Source organism: Onychomys torridus, chromosome 14 (assembly GCF_903995425.1).
Source record: "Onychomys torridus chromosome 14, mOncTor1.1, whole genome shotgun sequence".
Taxonomy (NCBI): domain Eukaryota; kingdom Metazoa; phylum Chordata; class Mammalia; order Rodentia; family Cricetidae; genus Onychomys; species Onychomys torridus.
This window is the reverse complement of record NC_050456.1, coordinates 5,746,090-5,769,010: the sequence shown is the minus strand read 5'-3', so window position 1 is coordinate 5,769,010 and position 22,921 is coordinate 5,746,090. Positions and strand designations below refer to the sequence as shown.

General features: G+C 41.5%; 1 protein-coding gene across 6 annotated transcripts in view; it reads right to left on the bottom strand.

Moving 5' to 3' along the window:
- Crppa (CDP-L-ribitol pyrophosphorylase A) overlaps positions 1-22,471 on the bottom strand; it is a 295,404-nt gene extending 272,933 nt beyond the window's left edge. For all 6 annotated transcript variants that reach the window (XM_036206639.1, XM_036206644.1, XM_036206645.1 and 3 more), the window contains exons 1-2: positions 21,875-22,471; positions 14,399-14,675 (exon numbers count right to left, since the gene is read on the bottom strand). In XM_036206639.1, coding sequence (XP_036062532.1) covers positions 14,399-14,675; positions 21,875-22,125 — 528 coding nt within the window. In that variant the 5' untranslated portion in view covers positions 22,126-22,471. The remainder of the gene's footprint in view (positions 1-14,398; positions 14,676-21,874) is intronic.
- Between the last annotated feature and the right edge of the window lie 450 nt (positions 22,472-22,921).

Below are 22,921 nucleotides of genomic sequence, written 5' to 3'. Positions count from 1 at the left end.
CAGAACCTTAGAGGTATCTGAGGATGTAGTGAAGGACAGACACATCACAGGGAGCAAAGAGCCCCAACGTCAGAGAAAGAGGGGGACAACAGGTATATGTTTCATTACCCAGTGGCTCACATGACCTGTCAGTCAGGTCCAGACAATCCTAAAAATCCTCTATCTCCATCTCCACCTCAGTAGCTTAGATAGGCTTTCATTATCTCTCATATGGACTATTATAATAGTTTTCAAAGTAACTTTTATTTGTCTAATACTGACCCTCTAAACTTCCTACCACACCACTGAAAAGTCAACTTCATCTAAATCTGATTATATTATACAGTGTAGGAAGGGGCCAGAGGCAAGAATCAATGCCCCTACTACCATTATCAACCTTAAGGCCAACTCTAGAGAGGGTTAAAATATTCTAACACGTATCTAAAGCCACAGTGAAGGAAAAAAAAAAAAAAACAAATTCAAAGAGCTCCACTGAGTTGGATGCTGAATACAGAACATCTTGAACTCAGAAGAAAGGCCTCAGCATAGATTTGGGAGATGTCAGTATGGTAGTGGAAGCCCATGTTTGCATATAAATATGTTACGCACACAGAAGGAATAGTCTTTTTTCAAAAGGTTAACTGTAGCATGAGAAAAGGCAGAAAGCATAAAACAGAGAATACATGCTTTCAATCCCCCAGGAACTAGGGGAGGCCCTGAATATAAGGGGCAGAATAAGGAATTCTCTTAGGTGGTCAAATTATCTTGTACTCTGTAGTAGTGCTTTCAAGGATCTGTGCATGGTTTGCTGAGAAAATGGTTGGAGACTCCTGCCCTGGCTCTGGCTGTGGCAGACCCCAGCAGTAATGACTAGGACCCTGACACTGGTTATCTTGTAGTAGTTCACAAAGGGCTGGGTGACATCTATGTAGACCAGTAGAAGAGCAGTAAATGAGAGCAGAATGCCCTGAGGCCACCTCAGAGCCCTTTGACACTTCTAGTGCCCAGTCTGGATGTCAGGTGGTAACATAGGAATCTTGCTGCTACATGTTGTTCTGATGGACAACTGCTGGGCACCCAAGAAAGCCTCAGAGGCATTATGGAGCCCCAGAGAAGCAGTCACCCTAACTGCCTTCAGCCTGACAGTTCCAAGCCAGCAATAAGAGATCTCATTAGCTCTTCTCTCTCAAGGTGCAAGCCCTTTCTCTTTGACCTTCCAAGGACAAAATAGTTTAGATTGTTGTGGTAGTTTGAATGAAAATGGCCCACAAAGGCTCATAGGAAGTGGCACTATTAAGAAAAGTAGCTTTGTAGGAGTAGGTGTGGCTTTATTGAAGGAAGTGTGTTACGGGGTGGGCTTTGAGTTTTCAAATGCTCAAGCCAGGCCTGGAGTTGCTCTCTCTTCCTGCTGTCTGTGGTCAGGATGTACAACTCTCAGCTCCTTCTCCAGCATCTTGTCTGCCTGCATGCTGCCATGCTTCCCTACATGAAAATAATGGACTAAACCTCTGAACCTATAAGCCAGCCCCAAATAAATGCTTTCCCTTATAAGAATTGCTGTGGTCATGGTGCCTCTTCACAGCAACAGAACAATTGACTAAGATAACTGTATATTCCTAGATGCAAAATCAAGTTTTTAACATATACCTCTGCATTTATACATTTAATGGATCATCTAATAACAAATAAACAAAATTGTTATTATACTAAAAATGTGAATTTTACTTTAAGTTTTATGAAGAAATCAATAATACAGGCATGATTTAGGTTTCTCAGAGATCAGTAGATTATTGAAACAGAATAAAATAAGGAAGCCGCATAAAAGATTAGAAGATTGTTTGAGATGAGGAGACAAAAAGAGAGAAAAAAGGAACTACAGAAAATAGAGTCATGGATACCAAAAGAGCCACTCACGAAGGAAGAGTTAATACTGCCAGATGTAAATAAAGACTTCATTATTTTCATTCCAACTGGCACATTGTGATATAATTCTCAGAGTAGTTACCTATGTTAGCATGGACATCACAGATTGAAGTGAGAAATCCCTGACAAGAATGCTCCTGCTTCAGACAACAGCCCCAGGTGGGTGTTCAGATCACCCAATAGCCACAAATCCAGAATTCTCCCATGCCCTTACCCAGGTCTATGGTGATATATTGTATATCCTAATAAAATTTGCCTGAAGATCAGAGGACAGAACAAGCCACTAGATTAAACTTAGAGGCCAGGTTGTAGTGGCACACACCTTTAATCTGAGCACTTGGGAGCAGAGATCTATCTGGATCTTTTTCAGGCTGAGGAGTCCTAGAGCAGGTATTAAACTCATGGTCAACTTGTAATAGAATTATCCCTCAAGACTGGAGAAATTGGGTTACAGCAGTCTTAGAGGCTGGTCCCCAATTACAATAGAGGACCTGGTAGAAGGATGAGGCTAAGATTACCATTGAACAATGAAGTAGAGCTAGGAATATGGTAATTTCCCAAGATCAACTATTTTTTGCCAGAGCTGAGGACCAAACCCAAGGCCTTGTGCTTGCTATGCAAGCGCTCTACCACTGAGCTAAATCCCCAACCCCAAGATCAACTTCTTGGAGAAGGCAATTATGCTGATATACAAAGACAATATTTATATGATGACCACACCCTATCTTTATGCCAAATGGCAGTCTTGAATGCTTCGGAAAGGATTAAAGAAGTTAGAAAGAAAACTGAGTCATTTACTAAAGTTATAGAGGTCCCAAAAGAAACCCTTACTGATTTCTTACAAAGACTGATTTTAGCACTAAATAAAATGACACCAAATTCAGAAGCTAGATAGATAATAATTGAATCTCTGACTTTTGAAAATGCTAATGCACAATGCATAAAGGTAATTAGGCCATTAATCAGCACCCTTGGAAGAATGGATACAATGACTATTGAATCTCATGATCATGATGATGCTTGGATCGGAAGGTGATTTCCAGAGGTTTGAAGAAAAATCAAAATGTCAAAATGTTTCAATTGCAGTAAACAAAGTCACCTAAAAAGGGTCTATAAACATGGTGTTCCTAGAAACAATGTTTTTGCTAGGAATAATCTTAACAGAATATCCCTCCCTTCTGGAGTATACAGAAGGTGTGGTAAAGGCAGGCACTGGACTAAGTAATGTAGATCAACAAGGGTCAGTCAAGATAATCCTTTGCCATTGGGAAACTCCCTGAGGTGCCACTCACAGGCCCCCATGTCAAATTCAGTTCTGTCCTTTCCTGTCACCATGGAAGAAACTTCTTCCCAGAGCAATTAAAGAACTTAATGCCTATTGTAAAAAAAAAAAAAAAAAAGCATACTGCCCTTGATGATAAACCAGCTATATAAAAGAGAATAAAAAACTGGAAGAAACTATAAATCAAAATTGATAAATATTAGATTGGAAAACTCCCCAAAGTTAGGATTGGGGAAAGGTTTTGTTTTTGTCTTTCAGGAGAATGAAGGCTACGGAATTTGAAAAACACTGGACAAATGAGATATCTGAAGAAAAAGGATAAATCATACAGAAAAAACATGTTCCAAGAAAAAGAGTAAATTGGTCTATTGGTATATCACATATCAAACAGGATAAAATTTCTTAAGTCTCCCTAAATGTTTGCTTCTGCTGTTCTCTACAGAGACACAATGCAAATGGTCTTTATGTAGTCCTAGTTCAATAAAAATTAAAGCAGTCTTTGGAGTTGGAGTGTAGCTCTCTCCTTCTCTAAACCCAAGCATGTTGTTAAAATGCAAAACAAAGGATGACTAGACTGCTACTCACAACTCCAGGGAAGCTACCTAGAAAACAGGACCCTAAGAAAGACACAGGGATTGCCCAACAACAGAGAAATGGATGAGATCTACATGAGCAAACTGGACTGGACGTGGAGAGAGCTTAGGGGAGCGGGAGATCCCAGCTGGATCAAGAACAGAGAGGAAGAACAAGGAAAAAGAGACCATGATTAATGAAGACCCCATGGGAATAGGAAGAAGCAAAGTGCTAGAGAAGTCCCCAGAAATCCACAAAGATACCTCCACAATAGTTGAGAGAAGCCCGAACTGCTCTACTCTGGTGATCGGAAGGCAAACACCCTAACTGTCATGCTAGAACTCTCATCCAATGACTGATGGAAGCAGATACAGAGATCCATGGCCACGGCCCAGGTGGAGCTCCGGGAGTCCAATCAGTGAGAAAGAGGAGGGATTGTATGAGCAAGAATTGTTGAGACCATGATTGGAAAAAGCACAGGGACAAATAGCCAAACTAGTGGAAACACATGAACTATGAATCAACACCTAAGGATTCCCCAACTGAATCAGGGCCTCTGGATAAGTGAGACAGTTGATTAACTTGAATAGTTTGGGAGGCCCCCAGGCAATGGGACCAGGACCTGTCCTTAGTGCATGAGATGGCTGTTTGGAACCTGGAGCCTGTGCAGGGACACTTTGCTCAGCCTGGGCAAAGGGAGGAGGGGATTGGACCTGCCAGGCTGAGCTGAATCCCCAAGGGAATCCTTGCCCTGGAGGAGATGGGAATAGGGTGTGTGCTAGGGGGAGAAGCGGGGAGGACTGGAGGAGGGAGGACAGGGGAATCTGTGGCTGTAAAATTAAGTTAAATTATAAAATAAATTTTAAAAAAAGAAAGAAAGAAAACAAAGATGACCTCAAACTTGCAAGATCCTACAAAAAAAAAGAAAGAAAAAAAAAGAAAAAGAAAAAGAAAATGCAAAATCTCTGTATCATGTCAGAAGAGCCACCTAATATGGGACAGAAGAAAAGCCAAAATTAAAGGACTATTCTATTGCTATTAATCTCATGATCCTTTGGTTTTATTTTGACTCTTTAAAACTTTTCTTAAGGTATGAATTTTATATCAAAATTTATAAGATTAATAAATATATATTTTAAACTCTTAGGATATTAATGGTCATATAGAGTACTAACTAATTCTAGAAAAAAGGCTTCATCTAGCTTCCTATACATGATTTTAGATTTGAGTTCCTATCAGTTTTCTGCAGTAAACCATGACCACGCCTGACAGCAACTTTGAAGTCTCCAAAAAGATGATGGGACCCCACAATGATGATTCTATCAGGACAATGATAATGCCACCAAGCTGACAAATACCACCCAAAGATTGGCTTTGGACTACAATCCACTCAGGACAATATCAAGATGGCTAGCTGAGATGATACAGCCTCACAGACTACTCCAATCAGGACTTGACCATAATCCTAAATCTTCTTTGTTTCCCCATAAGGCTACCAGTGCCCCAAATCAGCAGGAAGTGTTCTAGAAAACTGTGCCCATATTCCCCAAAAATAGATTATGAATATTTGTCTTTTTTAAGGGGTTGGTTAAAAATTGTTATTGATCATAGCCAATCTCTTCCTAAAAGAAGGGGGATATGGTATAGAAATGTATTATAAAGAAATGAAAGGGGTAGATTATAGAATCTACTTTGAAAAGAAAAAGGAGGGGATATAGATATGATAAGATAAAAAGGTAGATTATCAAATATACTTTTAAAAAGCAACTACTTGCTTTAACTATTTTACATTGATATGTATCTTTATATATTGATACAAACTTGAGATTATTTTTGTTAGAACATACTGTACATACATTTCTACTCTTATTCAAGTTATTGTACCTATACAACTTATTTAACAATGTAATATAAATTTCTAGTCCTTGAAAGTTATTATTATCAACTAATTAGGATATAACGCAAGCTAGTAGTTAATCAACTATTACAATGGAACCTGTCAGGTTAGGTATGTTTTCAAGGTCAAATAGATATATTTTAGACAGGTCATCTTCAAACACTTCAGAGATCTACAGAATATAGCATTTAAGATGTTTTAATAACATAATTTGGGGGGGTTGGTTTTTTTAATGACAATGAGACATGTCTGCTCTAGCAGCACCAATCTACTTCAGAGAAGATGATGGGCATTGAAGAAACTCCATATGGAGTTTACTTTCTTTGTGGCAAAAGTTAGCCACTGGGCTAGAAAGATCAGAGAACAGAACAAGCCACTAGATTAAACATAGAGGCCAGACAATGGTGACACACACCTTTAATCCTAGCCCTCGGGAGGCAGAGCTCCATCTGGATCTCTGTGAGTTCAAAGCCACCCTGGACTACATGAGATAACTAGGAGAAAAAACAGAGCCAGGCAGTAGTGGCACACACCTTTAATCCCAGTACTGAGAAGCACACACGCCTTTAATCCCCAGAAGTGATGGCTGGGTGAAGAAAGGCATATAAGGCATGAGGAGACCGGAACTAAAGGCTTTTTAGCAGAAGCCTCCCTTTCAACTAGAGGTTCTTTCAGGCTGAGAAGCTGGTGAGGTAAGAGGTGGTGGCTGTGGCTTGCTCTGTTTTTCTGATCTTTCAGCTTTCACCCCAATATCTGGTTCCAGGTTATTTTATTAATAAGACTGTTTAGCATTTGAACAAGACAGATCTGATAAACCAACACCCAAATCTCAGGGAAGTGCCACATTTACAATTCCAGGTTGATCATAAGGTCAGATTAACTCCCAGATGAAGCTCTAGATTTCATATGGTCTGGAAGAATCTGAAACACAAAATTTCCATGGACTCAGAACATACCAGTCAGTACCTCAGTGTGTCCACAATAATCAGGCAGCTGTTCTGAGCTTCAGGGTCCATACTACAGTTTCCTGAAATACACATGACTCATTGAATTGATTCCCTGTGATTTAGTTTACTCTGTAGCCCCCTTCACCTCGATGATGGTGAGCCAGCTCAAAGCATTAACCCTCTATTTGCATCACAGGCCGTTTTGGTGACCAACTCCCATCCCAAATTACATCATCCTTCATGAGCATCAGCTGAGGAAAGATCCCAGCTCGGAAATAGAAAACACAAAACAAAAAAACCTATTAGTTAGAAAGCCTAAGTCTGTGGATTGTTCCAAGAACTTGGAACAAAGGCCAATGAAATCCTTTATTATAAAGCATACTGAAAATACATTTAGTTTCTAAATCAGGAAGACCCAAGATATTACAAAGAACAGTTCTAGAAGAAGCCATATTGTTATACCTTGGAAAATAACCTGGGATGTGGAAGTACACACAGCAAATCTGATCTACTGTATAAATTGACTAGGAAAACTGCAATATATGAAAGCAAACACAGAAACATCAAACTCTTCACCCAAGGGAAAGAAGGTACATGAGCAGCTTCCCATATGTCTCTTCCAGGGGCAAGTCTTTTGGAAACTGACAGGTACTGCATCCTTTACAATCTATGTTATGAGTATCAGTTCTTACAGTATACAGTAGCTGGACATTGCTTATTCTCCTAATATGGAATACTCTGGCTGTCCCTGTGTAAATGAGTCTCAACCACCTTATAGACATCCTTTAATATCCCAGAATACTTTCACTCTTTAATATTCCCTTGTAAGAAATCCTTGTTGCTATTCATCTTAACATCTGAACTGTAAAACCATAAGATTACTTTGTTGAGAAGAGATGGAAATTTCTACTTTTGTCAAAATGATAGTAAGATTTTCTTTTAAAAACATTGAGCCAGGCGATGATGGTGCACACCTGTAATCCCAGCACTCGGTAGGCAGAGGCAGGTGGATCTCTGTGAGTTCGAGGCCAGCCTGGTCTACAAAGCGAGTTCTAGGACAGGCTCCAAAGCTACAGAGAAACCCTGTCTCAAAAAAAAAACAAAAAACAAAAAACAAAAAATTTGAATAAAAAACAAAACATATATATAAGCCAGAATTTTACAAAAAGATGTTGAAAGTATATGACTGAGCTCATGACAAAACTTCCTGAGAGTAACCATGATAATAGCTAGAAACAAAGGAAGTAAATTATAAAAACACTTTAGGTTATCAGGGATATTTACCTTTAGCAGACAATGAAGAATGATAACCAACATCTTGAGCCTGTACCCCTTGGTTAGGATGAGGCGGTGACATGGGCTCACGGAGGGCACAGCCCTTATTTAAAAGGTAGAACACCCAAGTCAAGGAACCCCACAAGCAAGATTGTCTTGGCTTTAGACCTATATTGCAGGGACAGCTGCTCCTGAATAGTCCTAATGATCAGCTTGGCATATGTGCAAGAATAGTTTGATTTAATGTTACCCAGGATCTACAAAACCGCAAGCCAAGAATCAATGTAATGCTGCTCAAAGTTGGTAATGTGCTTGGAATTGCTGGCAGCAAGAACATAAATCCAGGCTTCAGAAATGCACCCTCTCCCACGTCCACAGGATTCTCCCTGATAAAGTCCTGCCAAGTAAGAGCAGGACTCGTTCTTCGACATCTGTTGCAGCTCAAACTGTAGGGCAAAGGAGGAAAAGAATCATGAGCAAAAGAGAACAGAAAGGTAAAGCTGGAGAGCTACCAAGAAGTACAATTAGCTGCAATGTATAAATGGTTTAAATATTAAAGAATAAAATGTGAAATCAAAACCAGAAGGAGGACTAATCACATTTGAAAATGGACTAGAAAGAACTCCAGAGAACTGAAACATATTCAATGGATTCCTAACCAGGAGATTAGACATAGCTAAAAAGTAAATGAAATAGAAAACAGATCACCTAGGACTGGGCATCCAGAAAACATGGAAACGGGAAAGAAAAGCTAGATCTGAAGATGGGATAAAAGGACCTAGCATGCTTATCCATAGGGAAAAGGAAAATATAGTGAGATAGGACATGCAGCAGAGAACAACCAAACTATGTTTCAGAATTTTCTAGAATAAAGCTGTGAATCCAGCCAGGTGGTGTTGGTGCACGCCTTTAATCCCAGCACGTGGAGGCAGAGGCAGGGGGATCTTTGTGAGTTCGAGGCCAGCCTGGTCTACAGAGCGAGATCCAGGAAAGGCGCAAAGCCACACAGAGAAACCTGTCTTGAAAAACCAAAAAAAAAAAAAAAAAAAGCTGTGAATCCAATTTCTTAAAAGACACTAGGGAAGGAAAGCAGCTCATATGCAGGCACTTCTATGAACTGAACCACTGTGAACCACATCTTTTTAAAGGTAACTTACTTTCAAGGGAATATCAACAATGTACCTGTTAGTGTTTTAGTTTTTAAATGATGTGTCAGTGTGGCTTTGCGGACATGATTGCTGGCACCTACAGACACCAGAAGAGGACAGTAGATCCACTGAAGCCTGAATTACAGGTGTTATGTGCCACAAGATATGAATGCTGGGCTCTGAACTTCAATCCTCTGCAAGAGTACTACATGCTCTTCTTCGGTTTTTTAGCTTTTATTCTTCTCTCATATTTTATATTCCAACCACAGTTTCTCCTCCCTCCACTCCTCCCAGTCCCTCCCCTCAACTCCTCTCTTTCCAAAATCAACTCCTTCTCCATTTTCCTTCACAAAAGGAGCGGGCCTCCCAGAGATGTCCTTAGCACATGGCCTCACAGTCTCAATAAGACTGGGCACAAACCCTCATCTCAAAGCTGGATAAAGTAGCCCACTACACCATCTCTCCATCTCCATGGGAAAATAATTTTAACAGCCTGGTTTGTTTCACAGACTTATCAAAAGCAGAGGGAAAAGAAAACAGGAAAAAATGACAACCTATTTTTAAAGTAATGGAAAAATTCACTTAGTATTTATACCCAAATTAACATTAATAGTAAGAAAGAGCTACTTCTGTAAGAATCTAGCCATCTTTCCTCCATGTGGATCTTGACAATGTAACCACACAAATCAAAGCTGTGTGCTGGTGATACTCCCAAGCTTCTCTATGCAGCCAACCTCTTCTTGGTTGCTTGGTGTACCCATCTCCAGTGATAGTTTTTAAACTATCTGAGTTCTAGCTGAGTGGTCATGACTCAGATCACTCTTGACATTTTGTGGACAGGTTAAAACAGTATTTGTCACCCTTTAGATAAATACAACTACTCTTATCTCAACTGCATCTGCTTTTTCATGATTCCAAGTCTAAGGTGGCAGGAAATATCACTTGCATGGAACTGAGTTGCTGCGGCAGTATTACAGGCACTGCCAGCTCCTTACAGAAACTTTGGACAGATCACATCAGTGGAAAACCTGTTCCTTAGAAGAGACCCTGCCACATCATCTCAATGTGGCCTTTAAGCTCTTCATCATTCTAAAGCTTGCAGATAACTGGAGCAATTCTCAATAAACTTTGCCTATAAACATGGAAATATGTTCTGTTTAGCAGGGTCTGAATGACTCCTCCATGAAAATTCCAGTTTTGCCTGTATTTCAGTTCATCTAAGAACTGATTTTTATTGCATAGAAGTTTGTGGGTCTCTGGATTTAAACTTTAACCAACAGTAACATCTAGTTAATCATTAATGAATTGAGAAAAATCCTTAATACACATATCCATATGAAATTCATGATTCTACCATTCATGAAAAGCATCCTTTCCCACCCACAAAACCAAGGCAATGTCTCCCAATGAAACCATATTTTTTATGTTTTCTTTCCCAAAAATTAATGACATAAAGTTCTGGTTTTGAATCATACTTTTAAATGTAATTAGAAACGTCCAAATTTCATTAAAAATACAAGTTGTTGATTTTAAGATATACATGTGATTAAATTTTCAAAATAGTTTGACTCACAATTTAACAAAATGACAGTTTAACAAATATTGCCACAAAAGTTTGTCAATGAAAAACAACACAGCTCTCACCTCAATAGGAATAAGGGATAATTTATCTGGAGCCAAATGTGAGTGACCATAGCCTAGACTTAGGTTACTCTAAATTTTGGGTTACAATGTGGAAGCAGTTTCATGAAGTTTTATAGTATCAAAACAAAGAAAGTAATAAATCCAGACACTTTCAAATGCATTGGTGGAGATATCACAGAGGTGGATACAGCAAGATGAGGGATACTCCATTAGCTATGCATGCTATCTGATGACAATCTTAACTTGGGGACTGGAGGAAGTTAGTGTTCAGCTAAGTGACTAGATGACAAAGGCTTTGTAATCTATGAGTCATGAGAGATTACTTCCAACACAGAGGTGAGCAAGGAATGGATATTCAGGAGGCTAAAGCTAGCTAGAGATGAAGTCTCCAAGCCCTCCACAACATTGCAGTCCTAATCACTCAATCCGTTTTTATGGAGAGCTTATTTTTATTGTCTAATAAAAAAATAGCTGCCATACATTTTGAGAACATTTATTAATCACATGAGAAACAATGATACTCTCAGCATATTAATTAGAACAAGAAAAACAATCTTTTTTCACTTAAGACACTACCAAGAGAATTCCCATTATAAAAAAAAAATCTGAGATCTATTAAACTATACAATCTCTGAAGCATTTATCTAAATAGTGCTTTTTTTTTTTTTTTTTTTTTTTGGTTTTTCGAGACAGGGTTTCCCTGTGTAGCTTTGGTGCTTTTCCTGGAACTCACTTGGTAGCCCAGGCTGGCCTCAAACTCACAGAGATCCACCTGGCTCTGCCTCCCAAGTGCTGGGATTAAAGGCGTGTGCCACCACTGCCCGGCAAATTGTGCTATTATTAACAAAAACCCAGGAGTCAGACATTAGGATAAAAACCTGATATATCAAGAAAACAGGGGAGGAATGACCAGCTGACCCTCTCTCCACCTTCCCAGGTGGAAAAGACCCTCCCTACTCTTTCCTGTGCCTCTCTATCATATTCCTGGCTTCTCTATGGCTAATTCAAGTTGGCTAGTCACTAACTCCACTCCCTGATTCAAGGTTAACTTTATTAACAGTCTTAGAGTGTAATGCAGTCAAATATCCCACAACACATCTCTTGAAATGGCCATCCCCTCTTATAACAGGACTGAGTCTAACAAAGGCAGTTACTGGTTTTTTGTTTTTTGTTTTTTGTTTTTTTCCCCAGGGACCAGTTTGCTAAGAATCCTGCCCCATATTACCCCACCAACCTAAGTTGACTCATGGTTGGCTTCAATCAGACCCTCAGGAAATACGTCTTGTCTGGTTACCAATCAGGGTTCTACCCTGCCACAAGCAGGAACTGTTCTTGCTATTTGTAGTCAAACAGAACCCTGACACAGCAGACAGACAGACCCCTGACACTGCAACCATAGCTGCTGACCAGATGTCACAACCAATCATAAAATGGTTCCTATACTAGTAAGGGTCTACACCCAATCACTTCAAACTACACTTAACCACAGCTGGAATTCCTCTAATCGTGCTGAAAAGGAACCTCAGCTTCTCTCAGGATCACCATTTGTCAGATGGTTTGACCCCAACATGCTGGAATTTTTTATTAAACTCTCTTGCTGATTCCAAACATGACTGGTGGTCTTTTGTAGCCAGAAGTTTCTCTGGTCCTACCTGGCCCAGCGGTTGGGACAAATCTCTCCACCTGCATCCCTTAGCTGCTTGGTCCCAAGTAAACACACAGAGGCTTATATTATTTACAAACTGTATTGCCTATTGGTTCAGGCTTCTTGCTAGCTAGCTCTTAGAACTTAACTCAGCCCGTTTCTATTAATCTATACATTGCCACGTGGCTTCGTGGCTTACCGGTACTTTCACATCTTGCTTCTCCTGGCTGTGGCTCACAGTGTCTATCCCACTCTCCTTTCTTCCTCTCTCTCTCCAGTTCAAACATATGGCAGAACCTTATTCTGCCTCACCATTGGCTAAACAGATTCATTTATCAACCAAAGAAAGCAACACATATTCACAGTGTACAGAAAGACACCCCACAGCAGTTCTTTATGAGATTCTCTCAGACCCTAACTCTGTATGTTGTGTAGCAGTTTCCTCAGAGACAAACCTCCAGCTTTGGGGGAAGTGCATTAAGCTCAGGAAGTAAACGACTTAGAGGCTTCAGAAGTCTCTGAAACTGACTAGTGACTCTGGCTAGGCTTATCCCTCCCCAAGGTTATAAAAGCAGTAAGAACTGAGTGGCCCCTGGAAGAGACAGAACAGCCTGCCACCTAGAAAGACTCTCAGACAAGTGGAGCTGCCTAGGAAAGAGAGCTCAGCCAAGCGGCTTTGAAGAAACAGTTCAGTCAAACTACCAGAAGAGACCAGCCGAACTGCCTAGAAGAGACTGAGACCAAATCAGCTACCTGGAGAAAGGCCTTTCTCCAACCTGCAGAGCTGCCTGCAGGCTGTGCAGGATTTTCAGCGCATCTGAGCATCACTCAGGCTGGGGCCAGCTTTCAGTGATGCAAACTGTCTTTAAGTCATTTCTGCACCTGTGAGTCTACTCACCCACATTCTTATAAATATCCCCAATTAAACTCCTTGACTCATCAAGTTGGACTTTAGTGGTATCCTCACTTTAATCTGTCATTGGTCCCCATCTGGAATGAGTAGACATTTGTTCATGTCTCCCCACGAATAGTGTCACACAGTATTTTTTTTCCTCTGTCTCAAGTGTAAAATGCAAACTTGTTTTGTATCTGTGCTCATATTTACAGACGTCTACCTGGTAAGAACAGAAAAAAGTGACCATGCTCTACACATGGCAATAGGCCTTTTTCCAGCCAGTGTTGATCTGCTGACACATAAAGGAAAGCAATCTTGTCTTCTTCAAATGACTCACTGGGAGCAATGCAAAGGTCATGTGCTATTTACCATAGAACACAAGCCATTTCTGGAAGAGTCAAGGTACGAAAACAAGTTCAGTGGGCCAGGTCTTTGTTAATTGTGTATATACTGCACTTTTACCATATTTCTATGCATTTTGGAAATACAACTGCTATGAATTTAACTCATTAGAGTTCCATTTGTGTATATATATTTATAAACTTTATTAGAAAGAACTTTCAAATAAATGAAAACATCACACACCAAAATTAAACAGACCTAAAGTCTATACAACTTAATGAAATTATATACATTTAGAACTGGCATTGAAATAGAAATTGTGAAACAGTATATTAAATTTCACATCTTCAGTATTGAATATATTTGATATGCTCATCTACCACCAAAAACAAAGAATTCAGACAGAATTAGTACTAGAAAAAGTTAGCTTTATATCCTCCCTCACAACTCATGTCCATTACCTACAATGTCAAGAAGAAATAAACCGCATATTCTCTCATATGTAGAATCTAGCCAGTAGTATGTGCATACATGGAAACAGATACACATGTCGGAGCAGAACAGCATGAAGAAAAGAAGAAAAGCAACTGCAAGGCGATAAGGGAGGACTGAAGGAGTGAAACAGGCATACATTCTAATGGCAACATCAGTGAATCCTCCAAATAGCTCATATGATATACCAAAAAAAGTTCAAGTCTCACAGCCTACAGTGTGATGACAGCCTTAGAGTAATGTCTTCAGCTTATGTAGCTAGTTAGAGACAGTTAAACACATTTCTATCAAAAAGTCAACAAATTAACCATACCACAGTGTTTGTCCCTTACCCATCCTCAGTGTCAAACACTCACCCCATGCTCCTTAGCTGCCATGACAACTCTCAGGAGAATATCTTCCTCCACAAAAGGTCTCACAGCATCATGGATAATCACCACTTCTGGCTTAGTGAGTTTGCAGTCTGGCTGATCCTCTGCCAGGGCTTTCAGTCCATTGAAAATCGACCTGTGGCGTGTGGCTCCGGCCTCAGCTAGTGAGATGCGCTTGTGCCCATACCTCTGGATGATGTTCCTCATTGCTTCCATGTTCTCCCCTGTCACTGCCACAACAATGTCCTTTATCCAGCATACTCTACAAAGACAGCATGTGTGCATTTAATAGACGTGGACTCTAAAGCTCCTAAATGAAAACTGCATTCCAGTATAAATAAGCTACCAGTCTATCTGCATTGGGAGATTATTCCTGAAGGCTTAGTTGCCATATGTTTTGATTAGATCTGGAAACAGTAAGCATTTCACACTATCAATGGAGGTGATTTTTCACATTCTATGTGTCTTACATGGCATGGTACATAAAGAATGCTATCCTACATATTAGATACATTAGATTTTTTTCCTTCAATTGAATTTGAACAAATAGTATATCAGTAAATTATCTGAGAAAATACACAAAAGAACATGCTTTTACATTTATATGTTTCCTACTATTTTCTCCCACAGTGGGAGAACTCAACACTACTGAGTTCTATAAGCTGACTATCTCAAGATAAACCATGAGCTGCAACCAACCACTCCACTGTGAAAATTAAGGATCTGTCCTCACACAGCCCTCCCCCAGACTGAACACAATCCACACAGATAGCCCTCACACAGTGGCCCTCACACAGCTCCCCCGAGACTGAACACAGTCCATACTGACTGGCCTCACACAGCTCCTCCCAGACTGAACACAGTCCATACTGACTGGCCTCACACTTCTCCCCCAGACTGAACACAGTCCATACTGACTGGCCTCACACTTCTCCCCCAGACTGAATGACTGACCTCACACTTCTCCCCCAGACTGAACACAGTCCATACTGACTGGCCTCACACTTCTCCCCCAGACTGAACACAGTCCATACTGACTGGCTCTGGATCAGAAAGTTGACAGGCTTATAGACACTAGTGCTAGTCAGTAAGTGACACTGGGGACCTACATGTTCCAAGGGGCCCAAACCAATTCTGAGTAAAAGTCACTTACATTTTCTAAAATTTTATATGCCAACTATATAAAATTTAAAATAAGAAAAATTAAATAGAAGTATAAGCCAACAAAATCCTATATATTCATGCTAGAATAGTTAAGTCCTGGGAATTCACCAAGTATCAAAATCACAGACAACAAGAAAAGCACTTAACATGTTTTCTAACTTGTATGATAGTCATGTAATACCCCCACACCGTCTCTGAGAGAGGTACTTTTCAGAAGACATTTATATGGCAATTAATATAATATACATCTATAATTTATGTGATAGATTCATATAATCTTTCATAGTATAGAAATATATACCTCTGTATTTCTGTTTTATTCAAAATGAATAAAGATAGGAAGATGCCATTTTTTATTGGCAACACAATATTCCTTTTTTGGTGTTTTTTGTTTTGTTTTGTTTTGTTTTATGGAATTCATCTTCTGGAGTATAGGCCCCATGGCAACACATATCTGTCTTGCTTTATACAAAACTCTTATCCGAGTGTTTATTGGATGAATAAACTGCCCAGTGTAACATCTTAGAACACTTGTGGACTGGTTTCCTTGACTTGAACTTTAGATCCTAAGTAAGAGGTACTCAATTACTTTTACATTTTACCAAACATTTCAAAATGACTTCAATGACAAAATGACACAATAACAGGATGTCCATGAGCAATCTGTAGTCTTTATAAGTGATGATAAAGACTCCCCAATGAGGTCACTTGTAAATTGTTTCTTGGTTTGCTTAGCCCATCCCCCACATCAATCTCATTCTTGACAACTCTAGATAACTTACCCTATCCTAGGAGTGTGAAAATTACGCTGTTCACAAAGATTCTAGCAACTGGCAAATCACCACCCTTCAGTCCTGCCTCACTGTGGAGTTCTGAAAGGTTTTGGCTCAACTCCCACAGCTGTGATCCATCATTCTTCCTTGTAATCTCTTCTGTCCAATACTTAATGGGGTTCTTAACTCTCTCCTCATCTTATCCCAACACAGTCTGTTCTTGCTACTTCTGGATGATCCCTCTCATGGTCAAACCCTGGGGCCATGCTACTGGCTCTGGCCCAGGCCTCTGTAGACCTTACTGCCTCCTCCAGGCCCGTAACACACAGGCCTCCCCTCTACCACAACCCTCTCACTTTCCTGCCTAGCTGCTTCCTGAAGGGAGAGTAACAGGGTCTGAGTTGAAATGTACCCACGGGCTTATGTATTTGAACATTTGGTCCTCAGCTGATAGGCTACTTAAAGATATCATGGAACCTTTAGGGCAAGAGGCATGGCTAGCATTAGTGGGTCACCAGGCTTTTGAAGGTTAAAACCAAGCCAGCGAGCAGCCTACGTTCTCGGCTTCCAGGTTAGCCCTACTGACCCACTTCCACTGCCTTCCCTGCTGTAACAGGGATATCCTCTGCAAAGTATAGCTTCTCCCTGCTTAAGCTGATCCTCTCACAGTGATGAGAAAACCAAGAGAGAGGGGAACACATCCCCTTACAAGCACCTCCTGGGTTGTTCTTGTTTTTCCATACTGCCCTCCCACTCTCCCATCAAACTAACCCAAATCTGAGCCCTCCTTGCCCTCCAGCTGCGGACACAAGCCCAATCCAGGAAACCTCCTTTGACTACAAAGCTGGGTGCAACCTCCTTACCTTCCATTTCCAAAGGACTCATCCCCGAAGATTAGTAAGACCATGCTGCAGTCTGAAATATTCTCTCTGCTCTCAGAAAGACTATACATCCCAGAACTTGGCAAATATTTTACTTTCAATATTAGTTACAGAAACAGCTGAAAATGTGGAATCTTTGCTAGCTTCTGTGGATTGTGTTTAGAATTTTACATGCACTATCTCAATACCCAGCTCTTTGGGATAAATTGCTACAGTCTTGATTTTACTTTTGAGGACACAGAGAAAATGACCTGCCCATAACCACACCAATAGAAAATAAAGAGCCTGGGCTAACTCGAACTGGCTGTGGAGCTTAAGCCATTAACCTATATAAATGCACCAACACTGTCTCAGAGGAAGTCGTGACATCTAAGGGAGGAAAAGGTCATTCTGGACCATTCTGCATCTAACACTTCATTATTGTTACCAGGCTGAAACATGTGGCTTTGCTGCTTTTACAGTAAAACAGTCACTTTCTTGTAATTTCTAGTGACTCCAACAAAGAAAAGTGTCCCTTTATCCATGTGCTTACTGGGACATTGAACAAATGTCAACAGGCATCTGGCCCAGGCCCTCACCTATGCGTTACTACCACACACCACGTTAATAAATATTTGCGAACTGAACACAGACGACGCTTGAATAATTAGGTAAAAATGCTTTTAAGAAATTATTAAGCCAGGGTGAGATAGTGCACGTCTTTAGTCACAGCTCTCAGTGACTAAGGCAGGATAAGCTACATGAGTTTGAGGCTAGTCTGGTCTATAAAGAGAGTTCCAGGACAGCCAGGGCTACAAAGAGAAACCCTGTCTAATTACATAATGTGGTCCCATGTTAACTTCTCTTTAATACAGAAGGAATTATAATAAATATTCACCTACATCAGTGGCAAGAGATTAACTTAGTTCATAAGCGGTTTACCTTTGTTTCTTTCCATTGCATACTTTTTTCAAAGCATGCATTTCAGGAATTGCTATATATCATGAGACTTTCCATTAAGTTAAATCTCATATCATTGATTAGGTTAAATAGAAATGAGAACAGAATTATAGCACGAAATAGGAAAAAGTCCCTCAAAAAAGTGATAGTTTAGAAACATTACTCAAGAAGTAGTAAGCTTACTACGCTATTTTGTTCAACAACCAGGACCTGCAAGCTTTTGTCAGTACTGTTTATATTTCAAAGGATTTATTCACATTCTTTTCAAATTATAGAATTAATTTTTAATTCTGTAAAAGACTTTTAATAAGGCAAAATCATGAGACTATAAAAGACCTTAAGTACCTCACACAGTGTGTGCTGAATAAATACTCACTGAATAGAAGCATCTGGTCTACCTCTGAGCTGAAAACAAGTCTACACCAAACCCCGGCAGCACAATTCCATCAAATCTGCATGATTATTTCCTTCCTAGCACATTCCATAACAAATATAAACCTAGCCCCAAGCTCTATAACACCTACAGACATTTTGAGGAGGAAATATAATATCTCAGAAGTTATTTTCTTGGAATAACAAATGTTACAAGCTTACTCTGCTCAGGTGGTTTAATAAAGCCGGTTGGGAATAGAACATGTACACAAATTTCTTATTTAAAAACCTGGGGGAAATCAAGCCTTGTTAACACCTACAAAACACTCTCATCCAGGCTGTAGAAATCCCACCTTAAAGGGACAGTGGCAGCTGCCGCTCTCTAACGTGATTGCCTTTATGGAAACGTGACTCGGAGCTGCACTGTAGCCACTGTCTACAGAGTCCCACCTCTTCGTGCCCATTTTGATGATTTAGGATAAAATACTGAGGTAGTGAGGTAGACTGGATGCTAATTCCTGAGCAACAGCAAGTCCTCTAGATGCAGCTCAGCTCTATGAGCCTTGGAGCCACTGGTCTTGGCCTGGTTTTGAAGGAGTCTCAAAGGCAAGGCAAGGCAGAGCTCTAATCACGCAACCTGTACGAAATAGGACAGCCTTACTACTTCCCTTCACTTGGACACAACCTTCTGACTTCATCACATTGATCTATTTTACCATTCAACTAAGAGCGTATTAAGCACCTTTCTGTTTCTGAATCACTAATCGCTGGGATCAATACTACCTCCTAAACAATTCTTACATCTTGTCTCTCCCATTCTATGATCTCAGTTTAACTCATATGATCAATATTGCTCTTTTAGAGAAACACTCAAGGAATTCTCATCTGACATGCTCTGAAGAATTTGCAGTGGTTTAAACCAACATTATAGACCAGAACAATTGTGTGTGATTGATATCAGAGGTCAAATTATAATGCTGTGATAAACATGAACCATATCCAAGGTATGAGGTCTCTTAAGAAGGGTCTTCCACCTAAGGGGGCTTAAGAAACCACAGGAGCTTTAGGGCAAGTGAGGTCACAGCAGGCCTGCCGGGGCAGCCAGTCCCACATAGCCAACCAGCATGGCTGAGGCCCATGCCACCTGTTTGGTCTTGGGTAGCTATAACCTTGTCCTTTTTCAAAGCTCTTCCACACTAACCAACACTTCTCCTTTTCTCTCCCCAAATATTTGAAACCAGGAAATCAGATCACTGGTAAGAAATTTTATTTCTATGGTCCCCCAGTCACCAACCCAACATTTTGAATCTTAACAACAATGACAACAAAAAAAAAAAAAAAAAAACAAGCCTTGACCCCTTTGTGAGTCAGCCAGCTGCAGGTTTTTCCCAGCTACGTGGGCCCTGCCAAAATCGTAAACATCTCCAGGTATTGGTAAAGCTGGTACATAGCAGAGTAAAAGAAACCGGCCCCAGCCCTGAGCTAAAGTTCATCAAACTGTCAGCTTCATCCTGTAACCCCCTTATGCAAAACATAGATGAAGAGAACATCACCCTGCCTCTCAGACTCCACACTGTGCCAACCACTGATCCTTCTGTGGAGTGTCAACCAGCCCCATTGCAAATGGGGTCACTCCATTGTCGGAACTGCTGAACTGTCGATTCCATGCACTCCCCATTCAGTGACTGTGGGGGAACAACACAATTTCCAACTTCAGATCCAGGAAGAACATTTTTCTAAACAGCAAAATTTGGATACTGAGTTGAGCCTCCTATCAGAACTTAATGTCCCTGACAATAATACTTTGGTCACATGACTTCTTGAAACAAAATTTCTCCATAAAAACTCATGTCACAAAGCAATAGTCACATGAGGGACTAAGACTCCTGATCTCAGTTCCTTGTCAATCAAATGAAAAAGTAATCAAAGTTCCCTGAGTTATAACCTGTTATAATTTAGCCCAATTTCCCTAGTAAGTTATTAGGATTTCAAATTGCTGTAATCAATTAAGCAAAATGGAAAACAAGTGTTCTTTTGCTCTATTTTCCATAATATTTTATATTATTTATATTTTATAGTATATTCCATAATATTTTCCAAACATTCTTTTACATTAAAAGATTTAATTTTTAGTGTTCACCTATCTCAGGCTACTACAGTACATGTAAAAAAGCCAATTAATTAATATGAAGCATTTCCCGTGTAAAGAGATGGTAAATGAAAAAAAAAAAATCTACAACTTCCTTCATATAACTACCAAGCAGTCAAAGATTCTTCTGCCAGTGTCCATCCCTGCCATCCCGTGGCCGGCAGAGATACCGCAAACCATCCCGGGGCCGGCATGGATGCAGTGGTGCCAGCATGTCTGTGGTGCTAGAACTCTGTAGGTGTGTAGTATTGACTGTACGAAGCAGTCTCCGTATTATACAGAGGATTAAGAGTCACAGACAGGGGTGGTAACTGGAATTGTTTCCAGGTCTGACTGAGTTTAAGGTCTAACCACTGACCTGATTACATTAATCAAGGATGATTGCGGCCCCTTGCACTTCCATTTTCCAAATGCCAATAATCAGAAAGTAAAATAATCTTATGAGCAATTCCTTTGTCCCTTTGGCTTTCTGGTGTGTGTTGGAGACGGGAGAGGGAGTTGCTCTCTGGCACAAAATGCCAAGGACAGTGATTTCTATCAAAGCCTCCTGTAAAGGTTACTGATGCTAAACAATGCCCTCTATCTTGAAATGTAACCGCTTCCGGATTTAAGGCCTCACATAGGTCTCCATCTGCCTTCAAAAGTAAAGACCCTGCAGAACTGGAGACCTTTATAATGATGTGGACTCCTACCCTTCCAGTCTCTCCTCAGCTCCATCACAACACAACACAAGTAACAGGTCCCTTGGTCTCTCAGCGAGTCTTCGGGGCCTTCCTGACACTGCCCACTGTTTCTGGAACTAATAACTTCAGTCTCTTTTCTAGGGAGGCTCACCCTCCAATTCCTCCCCGCTTTTGAAAGACTGGAATTAACCCTGCCCTTCTCTCTACTGCCTGGTATTAGTCCAGGCCGATCTCCCAGAAGAAAAAACAAAAAACAAAAAAAAACGTGCCTGCCCAGGGAACAGGAGGTGCGTCCAGGGCACTGGGGCGCGCGCACGCGCGGTGGCAGCGCGCACCAGGCACTGCTAGAGGCGCTCTTCCTGCTGCCCCGCGGGGCCAGCACAGGCAGGAACCAAGTCCTGGGGCCCTGGGCGCCGCGTGGTCAGCACCCCGAGCCCGGCCCCCGCCTCGCCTGCTGGGGTGGGCCCGGGTTCCGGGCAGCGGGTGGCCGCGCCACTTACCTCTCCAGGGCCTGCAAGGTGTAGCTGATGAGCGGCCTCTCCAGAACCCGGCAGAACTGCTTCGGGGTGCGGACGCCCATCCTCTCCCCGCAGCCCCCGGCCGGCAGCACGGCGGCCACGGCTGCGGGCCGACTCCCGGGCGTGGCCCCGGCGGCAGACAGCAGGGACGCCGCGAACACTGAGCCCGCGCTGGGCGAGCCGCTCACGCAACGCCCCGGCTCAGCGGGCCTGCTGTGCGGCCCGAGCTCCATGACTCGAATAGAGCTCTGAACCCCTCGGTGCAGGCGGGAACCGAGAGGGGGGCGACAACACCAGTCCTGGGCCCCGATCGCGGGTCGGGGTGGGCGAGGAGCGGCGCCGAGAAGGGGAAGGTGGGCCCAGGGGGGCTGATCCCCGCGGGAGCGGCGAGTCTGTCTTCCCTGCTCGGGCCCAGCGCCCCAGGCAGCGAGCGCTCTTCCTGCTCTTCCCTCTCTCCCTCCGGGCAGGCCAAGCTGAGGCTGCGGTAGCAGTCCTTACACAAGTTATGGTCTCACACACACGCAGTTGTGCACTACACAGTCATTGTCCCCATTCTAGATAAGTGGGCAAGATCTGTATTCAAGTTACAGTACAAAGCCCAGTTGTGTGTACCTCGGTTATATGATGTGCACTGTTTTCTACCAAGCAGTCAGGTGAGTGGGATAGGAAAAGTCTAGAATCCAGACTGATTCCCAGGCCTGCCTGCACGTTGGAACCACTGAAGAGTGTCTCTGAACCCTGTGTTCCATGCTCAGAATTTGGGATTTGATTGGTCTAGTGTGCAGCCAAGAGCTGTAGAATGTTTTCAAGGTTGCAAAGGCGATCCTGTTGAGCAAGTGCGTTTTTGTTGTGACCAGAGAATGACAGCCATCACAGTAACTGCTGAATAATCAACACACATCTCACGTTAACAAGAAAAACCCTAGTGGTCATATTCCTTGACAGGGGAAATACAAATGCTGAGTAACTTGTGTAAGACTGCACGGCCAATGGCAAGGCAGCCATAAATCCTTTGTTTATTTAGAAGGG